Below are 13,410 nucleotides of genomic sequence, written 5' to 3'. Positions count from 1 at the left end.
ATGAATATCGTCCTAATATGTTTCACCAACACTGAAAAATCAACTAAAATTTTATAATAATTTGTATTGGTAAAATAAATCTACTTAATAATGACATAGAATGGCATTGCTAATGAGTAAAATTCTGTAGTGTAAAACTTTACATAACAGTTTTAAACATTAAATTTGTACTTTACGCAATTAATGCGCAAAACAGGTAAATCATCCACTAACAGTTCTTTTCACCTGAGCGAAGCAGAGATGAAACTAGTTGTGCGTGAATTACCCTTGTATGTGAGTTGTGTGTTATATTTTTCGTACATTATTTTCATGCAATATATTCATTGACTCACACTGAAAAATTAATTGATGAAACATGAAAAGACTATTAATAGCTACAGCATTCATATAGTGTATGAGAAATTTTTTAAGTGTTCATACTTGCACGAAACGGAACACGAAAACCGGGCTCTTTCAGGAGAGCTCTTGAGAGTACGAAGTAAATTTCATTTTTTTTTTTGCATCAATTAAAAAATGCTTGCCATCGACGCCGCACGTCAGCGATTGAAAAGTGAGGGTGACAAGAGCATACGTTTTTTTCAGATCATCCAAGCGTATGTAATATCTGCGGCGAGGACAACGGCCAAGTATTATACACCGCAATATACTTGTGTCTATTGCTTTTCATTTCGTTTTCAAGTTACTTTTTTCCCTGTTAGTATCGTCTATGCTGTTTTTTTTTGTCAATCAGCTTAAGTGCACTTGACGAAAAAATGAATGGGCGCGCGAGCATACGAGAAATGTCTCTAAATACTCTTGATGAATGGGGAAATGCTTTGCACTGCTCATTTTGTAGTTTCCTTCCTATTGTCTGACTTTTTTTAACGTGTTCATTCAAGTTTTTGTCTGTCTCACGGCGTTGAAACCGTACTTCAGCTGGAAATTAATAGCGACCTTTTAAAAAATCTTTGCTATAGGTTCACGTAATGTATATTTACGTACATGGTCATTTCTTTTGGAGTGAAATTTGTTTAGACGCATTTCATATGAAGAGCAAATATGCAAAAATAAAAAATAAACAAAACAAGAACCAGTGTAATAATCTTAACGTCATATGTATTTTTGAAATTCAACATTAATATTCCGAACGTTAATATTAACTGCTCTTTACCTAGAGTTTTAATCATCAAAATATATTACAGAAGAAAAATTTCGGGAAAATAGTTTCACGAAGAAAAGTAGTGAAAAAATAATGTAGTTTCAAAAATTGAAATTTAAAATATTACCCTAACTCGAGCTCGATGTTGAGTTTTGAAAAATCTCAAATTTTTATTCATTTACTTTTACTACGTAACTCTTGAGGGAGCATCGTGACAATTTTAATTTATTTGCCAGTCCTCGAACGAGGTTAAAAGTTGCCATGTTATGGGATCAGCTTGCTATATAACGACATATTTCATAAAACACGCATATAGTGAGCTTTACGAAGTTGTTGGAGCTTTATGCAAAAATCAGCTGCTAAGGTTCGTGTTACAAAGCATACATACTTTATGATAAATGAAAGATTTTTAAAGCAGAGATATTTCATTTAATTTTTCAAGTTAAAACCATCTTTTTCAAACTAAAAAATAGTCATAAGTCATTTCACTTTGCCTCTATTTCATAGCAATTTTCCACTTTTCAATTTTTTTCATTCGTCCATAAGTGTTCCAAACAATTCATACATCTCGAGTAAATTATGATACGATCCTACGATGGAAAAGAAACGAATCAAAGACGCATTCGCACGATGAATTCTCAAGTGAAAATGTTTTTGTGCGTCTCGTTTACCAGCTACTAAAGATAAAAGCTCTCCATTCAATTCATACTTGGCTTCGTATAGGTAATGCTTGAAATCGACGATCAAAACAAACGAGCGCATAAGATCCTCGTGAATTCATTATGAATGATATATAAGCTTTGGCAGCGATGCAAGCTCGAGCCTGCATAGATGTGTGAAACGGAATGACTGAACCCCTTGTGAGTTGCAGTTCTTTATCTGCAATTAAATTATAAATCGCTTTACTTAGTTTAAGGTATAAGTTGAATCATTCGTTTAGGCCTTTCTAACGCACGTACGAGTAAAATATTAAAAAAGAATTTTACCATTGAAGTTCCATTGATCAATTTCAAGTATGTTCTGTACGAGAAATACTCATTTAATAAAAGCTATTCATGATACGAGAGTCTTCGTTTTATGAATTTAAAAGAATAAAATACAGGTAGAGCCGTCGATTCTTGCCTATTTTTTCTTATGAAGTGCGACGTTTTTATTGCATTATAAGATAATTTTGCGCTGAAAGCTTTTATCTCGTGTACATGTATCAGAGCTCGCAATTATCTCGAGATGCGCAAGATTCAAGAAAATTGTATTAAAATGTTTAGCAAAACTTCAATTAATTTTTATCGTGGCCTTGTACTTAAGTGCTTTAAAGAGTCAAATTTCATTAAGTACTGTTAAATTCAATTCATTGAATTTCATAGAATTATACAATGCATTAGATTTTACGAATTTTCTGGATTAAAAATATTACATGAAAATGAACACTTGAAAAAATATTGTTCATTAAGGTAAGTAGGATACTATGATTGTTACTGCAATATGTTTCTGGCTTATTCAAACAATCTGAAGTGTTCGAAAATAACGCTCAAGTACTCGACTCAGTCCAATCAAGTATTTTTTTAATGTATTTTCGCACTCCCAGCTTCAGCGGTAACTTAAAAGCACTAAAATGAAATAATAAAAACTTTTCACATAATTGCTTGAATGAGAATTAAACTTTTTGTATTGTAAAGATTGCGCGTATACAGCTTTGAAATTTTAAAACCATGGATACATGTACGTGTGCGTAGAAACGCAACGTTTGTTACATTAATGTTCACTTTTATTAGCTTTTTTTTAACTCAGAAAATGACAAATCTTTAAAGTGGACACGCGAAACTGCAATACAAGAAGTATAAACGGTGCAACTTTTACAAGCAAAGTTTCTCTCGTTGTTTCAAAAGTTTTTCCGGTTTTGGTCATACACCGAGACACATAACACACACACACACCCACACCTAAACTATGCTGCAGGGGAGTACAAAAGCTTCACTCGCTTTGAAGTGTCGCGCTTCTCTCGTTTATTATCGTTTCAAAGTCTTTCTCTCTCTCGCTCAATATAGTACTGTACTTCAACTTTTTTATGCGCATCAAAGTGCGCCGTGGGTATACATAATATCGATGCTTCCGAGTACCACGTTAAATTGTACAAATCAACAGAGACTCATTCGCTAACGCGTTAACACGTAAAATTCAAACTTTTCGTTCGATGCTACGCGAATTTGCTGAAGCTTTCAGATTTAACGCAACGAGTTTACACTCGTTCGCTCGTAGGAATATCGTTAATTGCGATATTATACATGCATAGTTCGGTGTGTAAGTTTGTGCGAGCAAAATGCAGGGATTGCAAGAGTGCGTAAGTTTTACGGAGTTATTTGGATTGCTAAACGGGTCAACTCACATCGTCATCTTTCGGGAATGATCATCGGTAAAGCGAATCGAACGGCAGTAGCAGCAGCGGCGACACATCTTTTCATACTCGAATGAATTTCAAAGTTTTTTGAAGCATGAGAAATTCGCCTTGATTGGAATCCATTCAGGCCCCCTAACCTATGTGCGATTGAATTTCAATCACTGCTACGACGTATGCATGTTACGTATGTACGAGTGTGCAAAGCTCATACTCGCTCATCCTGACACACGTGTTATAACAAATTATTATACAATAATGCTTATGATGTTTCGGAGCGGATGTTAAGGAAACTCGACGAGAACGAGTTGAATTCAGGTATAGGGAAAATTTTACAAATTTATCAAAAACAAAAATATTGCTCCTTCGACTCGATGGCTCTGTTTCTCTCTTTTGAACTTATACAACCCCTTTCCTTAACTCGCCTCTCCCTCGAAACTCCGGGGCGCTCGCGCGTGCGTCGCTGAAAGTAAAACCAAGGCAGATAGATATATACGAAGGAATTGTGAGCGAGAGAGAAAGACAGAAGCACGCAATCTCAATCTTGCGGATGAATATTGATGTAGTCACTGTAGCTGCTGCTGCTAGGAAGGAAACTTGTGCCGTGCAGGATGAAAGTGACGTGCGCTCGCGTACGCGCGCACATGCACAGGTATATATAGTAATAAGCTCGCTTGCTCATGCTCGAACTAGATAAAAGTTTCGCATAATCTCGTCTGACGTAAGCTAAGTCCTTTCGACTATGTACACGTTCATACACACGCACACACCCAGCCAAGTTCACCCTTAGTCTCGCAATGACCGAGCGCGCGCCTTTATTAACTCGAATCGACAAGCGTACACCGTGCGTTTTATAGAGATTTGCATGTCCCGATTTACCTTTTCGACTTCTTGTTCTCCAAGTATCATCATGCTAATGTTATCGAGAGATAGACAGCTCAAGTTTTTTCATCTCTCGAGCGAGGAAGATAAATATCTTGGATGTTATAACGGTGGGTAAACAACGCCATTACATCGCATGAAAATATGATAATTTTCGCCACAATGAACGAGAAAGAATAGAAATTGATATTTCGGGCTGATCTTGTTTTCGGCGATGATATATGTCGTTTTACGCGCTCATGCGATCGATCAGCTTAAACTTGCGTTATTTGCCCATTATTTGGATTCTGACTCTCTTTGCCCGCTACCCTCTCCGTCTATATGCGGATTGATGTTTTATGTTTTTTCAAGCGCTCTCTCTCTCTCTCTCTCTCTCTCTCTTTCTCTTTCGAAAAAGGAAAAGAAGTGCGCTCGAATAACACTCATATTTCTCTCTTTTCATTTCACTCCAACCACGCATATAATAAATCGACACCTCTGGCTGTGCGCTATATGGGTAGCAGTAACAGCATCGCGTGCAGCAACTTTTTTTTCTTCCCATCCCAGCTTTGTTTTATACTTCTTGGCACTGTGTAGCGAGCTCATGTCATTCTTTCTCGTCTTCGTTTTTTGCGTCGTGTCGAGCTTTTTTTTCACTTCTCTTTTAGCTTGCAAGATGAATGCCCTATCTTTTGAACGTCGGAGAAAAAAACCTTTGACACGCAAGAATAGCCAACCGAGAAACTTTGTGACTGATCTATCATATTTTCTCTTTTGAAAAATTGCTAGTTGAATGATCCATGAACGTTTGTAAAGAATAGAATTATTGAATTGTTGTTATATTTGTCTATTGCTTCTTATGGTGTCACGACTGAGTTGCATGCATTTTCATTGGCATCATATAACTAACATTACTTTTGCAAATAGAAATGAAACTCGATAACCAACCGAAACACTATGGTTTCAGCGCTCTTTATATACTTGATTATATATGAGCTTTCAGTAATGTATATAGTAATCATTAACATATCATTGTTAAAAAACTCATCAACCTACATAAATTATAAGTAAGAGTACTGAAACCAGACTTCCAGTTTGTTGTAATACCATTATTAATATAAATACTGTACTCGAAGTACAGTTATTGCACTAGAAGTTGATCAATTTCACTGAGCTGACACTGTATAAACTGTTATCAAACTGTGAATAATCACTAGCATGTATGGTTATGTCGACTGCGTGATGGTAAACATCTCCCCGTTGCGTTGTACTGCCAAAGTGCCAAGCGACAAGTGCTGAAATCATAGGCACTGACAACGAGTAACACAAACATTGTTGTCTGGTCGTTGCATCCAACTGCTTAGTCCATGATTCTGTATCAGCATACTTGTACGATTCGATGGTTTGGAATTTCATGAAAACAAAATTTAGTACAGTACGATTCTACACGAAAATCGTCTCTTTCTCTGTAGATATCATGTCATGAACTGTAATTCAACGATATTAGTCAACATAAAAAGAGTAGTGCACTGCGTTCTTTACTTGAATACAAAAATGAAAACAAGTTGTAACTAATTGTAAAATCTATTTTAAATGGAATGATTTCATTATATTCATGTACCCTTCAATTTATCATCGCCGTGGTAGGCGCATGTGAAATAGGAGGGGGTAAAAAAAATACTGGAGGTATCCGCGGTATTTTCGACAAAATAAAACAGGCCGTACATCGAATGAATTTAATTTTTTTTAACCCTTCACGGAGGGTGCGAGGGGGGTCGGGAGGAGGTGCTCTGAGGGTGGATCGGTAAGTTCGGACAAGTCTGTACCATGGGAAGCAGTGCGGTGTGCCAGGTCTGCGACTGCGCAACTGTGCCAGGTTGTTGTGACGATAGACTTTTATGAGTCGGATGACGAGGCGGAAATCGAAGTGATAAAGTTGATCCTCATCTCCGACGGGGATGAGGAAGCCACAGCAACAACACCAGCTACAGTAACATCAGCAGTACAATTACCGTAAATTTTGGTCGTCGATCTCAGGTTCAGCGACGATGAATGAGTCGTTGAAAAGTTTTCTGAGAAACGGATAATAACTATTGCTTCTTATTGTACACATAAAAATCAATCTCTTTTGTATATTAATTTTTTTTCCACGCCTCCTTGAACGTGTTTTACATTTGAACGAATAAAAAGGTCGTTTTCGCAGTAAAAGGGCTGTATATTTGTGATAAAAGCTCGTAGGACAATTTTTAAAAAAAGGATTTGAAAGTCTCGTCAAAACCTACAAATCCATTGGTTTAAAATGTTTCTACAACCCGGCAAGAGAAGTAGCCGAGACAAAAAAAAATATTTTCCCCACTCTAACCTAAAATACGCAACTTTGCCGCTAATTTTAGGCTCTCGTAGGAAAAAATAGTATCTCAAACTGGTGCAGATATGGTTTTTTAGCAAAACGAGGGATTATAGCACGAGCCGAAGGCGAGTGCACCCGTTGAGAAATATACTATTTTTATTCGTTAATTGTTCATAAAAAGTGATAAATAAATAAATAAACCTAATAAAAATTTATATAGCTGTAAATTGCTTGCAAAGCCTTTCGAATGGCGTGTCCAAAATTTCGATCCGACTTTTTTTGATTGAGCTACGAAACTTTGAAGTTTACTTATTTTTCGCTCAGGTATGGCAATAGTAGATATAATGCATAATAAGTAGTAGCAGATGGATAAGCAAATATTACACGTTTTAAAAACTCTAGTACCCTGAAGAAATGACTCTCTCTTGCGGGTACGTCTTCTTTCCGATGTTGCGCCATCTGGCCGTTGAACTCAAAACTCAAAATAAAAATTTTGGAAAGGCGAAGAAATGATAAGACGAGTAGTTTGTTTGACTAAGTTCACTATTAAAATCGTAATTGTCTCTAGGCCTCATTCTCGGGGAATCGTTCGGCTCATGTCCGAGAGACGAATGTGCAGTGGATTCCAGAGAAAGTCGGAGAGTGACTATTCAGTCCACAAAATAAAATTTTATACTTACACGAATTTTCGTTTATTATTTCAATATAGATGTAAGATAGACAGACGTTTTTATTTTCGTTTCAAAAAATAAATTCTACAGTTTTAGATGTTCTTTAGAATGAAGACTTCTTGTAATGTTTTAACAATCAATATTTGTAAAAGGTAGTAAGGAATAAAAAGGTTCAAATTTCATATAGAGTAATATTTATTATAATATCATGACAAAAATGATTAACAATAACATAACAAAAACGTATATAAATTATCTTGCGTTTCAACCGTAATTCGAAGTCTGAAAAGGAAAGACAATGTAAGATACTCTTTCAAACTAATCTCATATCATCACCATGCATACAAACACGTCAAATAAAAACTATTATTCTATTGATGCATAAAAAGTTAAAAGTCAAACGTAATCAATCGTAAATTTTCATCGTTAATAATTGATAGCTCCTGTACTGCAGCTGTTTCTTTGTACAAGTTTGTTCGTCGCAAAATGAGCTTTTAAAACAGCAGCTTATCATAAAATTAAAACTTAACCGAGACAGAGAGAATGTAGAAATTTGTATCATGTCCTGCATTTATTATCTCAATTTTGGCCTCCTTACTTATTTTTCGGTATACATTTTATTTGGTAAGCACGTTTTCAGTGATTTACAATTCATATATACTCATACACTTCAAAAAATTTTCATTATTCACTTTTCAATTGTCTGCTTAGTATGACAACGAGGTATTGTTATATTATAATTTATAATGTGTATTAGCCATGCTCACTTGAAGCCAAAATAAACCGTTATAAAAATATATCAACAAATTGTAAGTGTTTATTTCTAACAGTGTTACTGTACGTATATACTTTTATAATTTTTTAATGAATATAATGTATTATATATTTATAAATATAATAATTCGTTACACGACTTCATTTCGAAGACGATCACATGTACAATAATTATCTATGTACACCATATAAATTCTACTTTAACTCACTTATGCAATTCATATAATTATACATATACATTCACATAATGTTTTAAAAATTCATATCTATTGTAAATCTATATGCATTCATAAATTTTTCCCTTTTCAATCATACTTTTTTATGATTATTAATAGGAATAGTTTTTCTTTGATAATGGAAATGTATTTATAACTGAAAGTTGTGCGAGGAGATGAAAGTAATAAAAATTGGTAGTTCTATATTTAATATTTTTTCGTTTTATTTACTTTCCTAAGCGACTCGTTTTTTTGATTTATACTCTCCTAACATGTTGTTTCAACACAAAAATAAATACATATTTTATATACCATCTACGGATAAATTTCGTTATCTGTACACTTTATTTACATTTCGCAAGAGTTTTGGCTCTCCCGCAGCTATATATTAATGTTTCGCTCGTATTTGCATTAATAAAATGGGTACGATATTGCGCGTACAAACAACGTGCGATCGAACGTATTTTAATTTTTTTTTGTTGTTCATGTATAAATTATCAATAAAATTGACACAATTTTTTTCGAAAAAACGTTTTGTTTTGATACACAAATTACCGTATATATTTTTAAATAGCCAACCATTTGAATATTTAAGCGAAAAACGTAAAACGTCAGACGTGATAAAATTTTCATGCACGGGCGTATATATCGTACGTTAAATATTTTTTCTCTGAAAAACATGAGCTCTATATTCAATATCATTCATTCCCTCTTTAATTTACATGCTTCAATTGATTTTGATAATTGCTGCTACTTATAAACGGACATTACTTTTTAATCACTTAGAATCGTAACAACAATTTGATTTATTTATCAGGTAGATTGAAAATCAATCTATCGCGAACGATAAAAACTCATTCAAAACAGCGACAGTTTAACAAAGTTACTTTTGAATTTGCAGCCTGATCAAAATCTCGAAACTTGTCCCCGTTTCATCGCCATGCTCGTTTTGATCGAAGAACTAATTTTAGTGGATGTTTTTTTTTGACCAGGGCCATATTGCAATCACCAAGCGGAAGTTGGCGTAAAGTTTCGACGCGATTAAGCGCTATCACCAGTGGCGGTCATCGTCGTCGTCGTCATCGCACGTAAGAAAAAGTAGCAGCTTCGTGTAAAAGGGGAAATATGCGAATGAAGAGAAAAAAGTCGCGCTCGGCAAGTTTGGCGCATCGGCAGTGCAGAGCCCGAGTTCAAGCTGGTAAACTTATTGATTATAGCCGCTTGTTGCAGCAGCTGCTGTGCTTTTCTTACATTACACACACACATACTCGTGCTGCAGCCTGGGCTTGCTTTATCACAAGAACACGCGGCAAGAACGGTAGGCAATGTGTAACATTCAGCTGCAGTGCTTTCCACTCGTGTAGCTGCGAGGAATCTCGTTGAAATTCGTTTTCAGCGCGTGGTTATTGATACTGAAGACTTAAACCTTGTTGCAGCGAATGCACTCGAACATATGTAGTACGCGTAGACGAGTCGAGCTAGTGCATATAGATATATTACGTTGATGGCGCCAAGTGAATTTCAATCTTCCGAGTTTAAGAGGAACTACGCAGATCGTATACGTGCGATATTTTCAAAGGAATCGATTTTAAAAACCAATAATCAGGCAGTTTGGTGACACGGTGAACTTTTCATATCTCATTGAGCCGCGGAAAAGAAGACGAACGAGCCTGTTTCGAGATTATCTCAGTTTGAAAACGCAATTAAAATATTTCAACGCGGTACAACGACGAACGCTCGATCGTAAAATGTACAAATTAATCGAGCGTTTCGGCGCACCAATCGCTCGATCAGTCTCTCTACAACATATTATTCACATATGGTATTTATACACAATGAAGGACCGGCTTGCCTTTTCGGGAGAGCGAAGCGTCTCTCAACAGTGCGTCGGCCTGATGTTGCCGAAGATCGCGACGAAGACGAACGACAGCAGTAGAGTGACGGCCGAGCCAGCTGGACTCGTCGCTGGGGCGTGACTGTAGCCGGCGGCCAGAGTCACATTCAGCGTCAGAGTGGAGTCAGCGATGCCCTCGGGCGATCTCACGAGCAGCATCCACTCGCCGGCGTGGTTGGGCTGGACCCGATCGAAGCGCAGTATACTGCGGAAGCACGACTTGGTGCCGCCGTCCTGGAAAAAAAACACAAATTCGCTTTAAAGTGTCATCTCGCGAGGGCAAACATTACACCCTGCACTTTTAATTTGTTTTACGTAAAACTGCATAATTTATTCTTTAGATAATGTTAAAAGCAACTCGTGGTCTTTTGAATAGAGTAAAAGTCAGCAGTTTTTTTTATCATTTAATTGTCATTGTTGTCGATGCACGCACTACTCGTGTACCGAATGCTCTCTAGACGTCTTGAGTCATGTCTGTGGCTGTCTGTATGTTTGCAAGACGCGCGCACGCGACCAAAAGATCTTTCAAGACTAGCTCGAGCTCGTGTTTATCTTGCCCACTGTGTATACGCTATACATATTTGCTCGCTGGCTGAGATTGCGAGACCGCGCGCGTATACACACTTAAATACAGCCGAAACTATAGAGCATACATACGAATACAAAGCAAACTTTATCAATAAAAAATATTGCTTTTACGCTCGAAACAAGATAAACATTGAAAATGCGGACGAGAAATGCAGGTCGCGGCGCACCTAGCGGGCAATATTTCGAAAATTCAAGAGCTAAAAGGTCGCGGTAGTGTACGTTGTTGTTTTTACACTCGGTTGCGCATTTGAATTGTTTGCTGCTGACTTATTTATTTATTTTTTTTTTGTCATGTTTAATGTTAAAATTGAAAAACTATTCGAATCATCTGACATACCTCGATGAGGAGTGCTTTCACACCGTCCCGTAACTTGGCTCCGGGCACGTAGACGCGCTCCTGCGACATCCACAGGACCTTCGTGTAGGTGGGCTCGGCGCAAAATTCCACCATGACGTCGAGCGAGTCGCCCTGGATCGTCGTCATGGTTTGCGTCATTGGATGGATCATCGGACGACCTGTTGACATAAAAAATTATAAACGATTTCAATTAGTCTGATATTTTGAAGGAACAGTTGTGATGTAAAATATAACAACGTGGCTTCCGCACTAAAACTTGAACGCAAATGCAAATGCGATTAATTCTGTTGTTATAAATATTAATGTATATAAATTATCCCAATTCTAAGCTTTTGCGTGCGTGGATCTGTATACGTAACATTTAAATGCTTTATAAACACGCAAGTGCGGCCTCCTATCCCTTGCATCGATGCGGAAAAGCTTTTACTTATTTGCGTAACGCAATAAACAGTCCGGCAGAGCCCAAGGCCTTTTTCGCGATTTTCGACGTGCTCGGCCAGCCAGGCTATGCACTTACTTTCAAGTTTTCACGAGTTTCGCTTGTCCAGGATACGCATGCGCATATACATACACACAAACACACTCGAAACGCTCACTTTGAATTGCTTTTTTCTTCCCTTATTTCCCATCTATATAAACGCACTCGCACACACAAACACACTGAGCTATCATGGTGCAGGTGGATCCTCTTGGCTCTCATGAATATTCCTAGCTTCAAAATCGCCAGAACTATCATATATATCAGAAAGTCTGCGCTTGAACGCTTATGTACGCACTTGCGAAGCTGAGTCGAGCTCGCGCAGAGTATATATATCCACAGATATATATATACGTAAACGACGAATGAGTTTTTACGGGCTTTTAGAGGAGAAGAAAACTTTCGGACTCGTTTGCATACCGACAAAGTTATTACCCTTAAAAATTTGTAAAGCGAGATTCTTGAATTTCATCAATCACATCGTGCGCGCTTATACATAGATAGAAAGAAAGAGAGCTAGATATGTACGTGCGCGGCACGAGCAAGTCGTAGATTAATCGCAATCGTGTGCCACGGCTGCAGCATCTTATCGTCGAACTTAAACGAGGAAGAAACGAGACGTTAGTTGTTTTTCCCTATACATTTTTGTATATATCTTGGTAAGTATCTATTACGCGTAGGACACGTCTGCGTAAATATATGTCTATATTTTTGGTCGCTAAACTTGTTATTTTCTAACTCGATTCGGCGAATTTCATTTATTTTACGCTCTTCTCTAGTGCTTTTTACTCTCGGAAGATAAGGATAATGGCTGCCAAGTGGCTTTTTGTTTTCCTGCGCTCACCCACTGCAGCCAAGCTCGGCAGCTATGCAACGTGTATACGCTCGCCGCGTTGACCCAGTTCAATTCCTGCTGCAGCTGCTCATACATATATACCTAATAGACACGTATGAAGCTTAGCTATCGTTCCCTTCGTTGGCAAGCTTATCTCTCATAGAAAGTCGCTGAAAATATCACTTACAGATCCGGTGTGCGCCATGTAGGGATGAAAAATTCACGTGCCTTCTATCGATTACCGGGGGGCGAATGTACGTAAGAGCGTGTACACGCTGGCCGAATCGTATACGCGCGCCCGAGCGAGCGATTCTCATCGGCGAGCGCCCAGCCAGAGACATAAAATGGTCAATCAAGGCTGCAGAGAGAGGGCCGAGGGTTACAGTGGAGGCGATAAATTTCACATGAAAAAGAGCAAAGTAATCCTCTGGTAAGAGTTTGGACGATACATTCTATTGTCCTGGAAGACTAACATGATTTCTTCCCGAGTGTGTGCTGGTATGCTCCGAGCACGGCTGGGAGCGCATTGTAAATTTGCAATATTCGTTACAGTCCGTTGGGATTCTAACCATAGATATATATAAAGCTCGAAGCATAAAATTGCACCTCCTCAATTCCAACTGTCGCTTCGGCTAAGTTTTGCTATGTCGTTTCTCTGCGTTTTTTCCTTTTTTAAGCAAACACACACATACATCCTAAATGCACACATACACACACGTCACACACACATATGTACATGCTTTATAATGGGGGTAAGCGTAGACAAAAAGAAAATAGAATGATTTACTTTTATCGCTTCAACTCAGTTTCCTCTTTATTTTCGGTTACCCGCCACTTGTATGTTTGCTACCTACTT

The 13,410-nt window shown here is 37.5% G+C and overlaps 1 protein-coding gene across 1 annotated transcript in view; it reads right to left on the bottom strand.

Annotated features, from left to right (window-relative positions):
• Positions 1 to 8,586: 8,586 nt before the first annotated feature.
• The window catches only part of LOC106650269 (hemicentin-2-like), a 129,845-nt gene continuing 125,021 nt past the window's right edge, over positions 8,587 to 13,410 (bottom strand). The window contains exons 10-11 of the mRNA XM_023460502.1: positions 11,221 to 11,399; positions 8,587 to 10,529 (exon numbers count right to left, since the gene is read on the bottom strand). Coding sequence (XP_023316270.1) covers positions 10,278 to 10,529; positions 11,221 to 11,399 — 431 coding nt within the window. The 3' untranslated portion in view covers positions 8,587 to 10,277. The remainder of the gene's footprint in view (positions 10,530 to 11,220; positions 11,400 to 13,410) is intronic.

The sequence above is a fragment of the Trichogramma pretiosum genome, unplaced genomic scaffold, assembly GCF_000599845.2.
Source record: "Trichogramma pretiosum strain Unisexual culture from Peru unplaced genomic scaffold, Tpre_2.0 scaffold5, whole genome shotgun sequence".
Taxonomy (NCBI): Eukaryota; Metazoa; Arthropoda; class Insecta; order Hymenoptera; family Trichogrammatidae; genus Trichogramma; species Trichogramma pretiosum.
The sequence above is the reverse complement of the archived record's forward strand: the minus strand, read 5'-3'. Positions and strand labels throughout refer to the sequence as shown.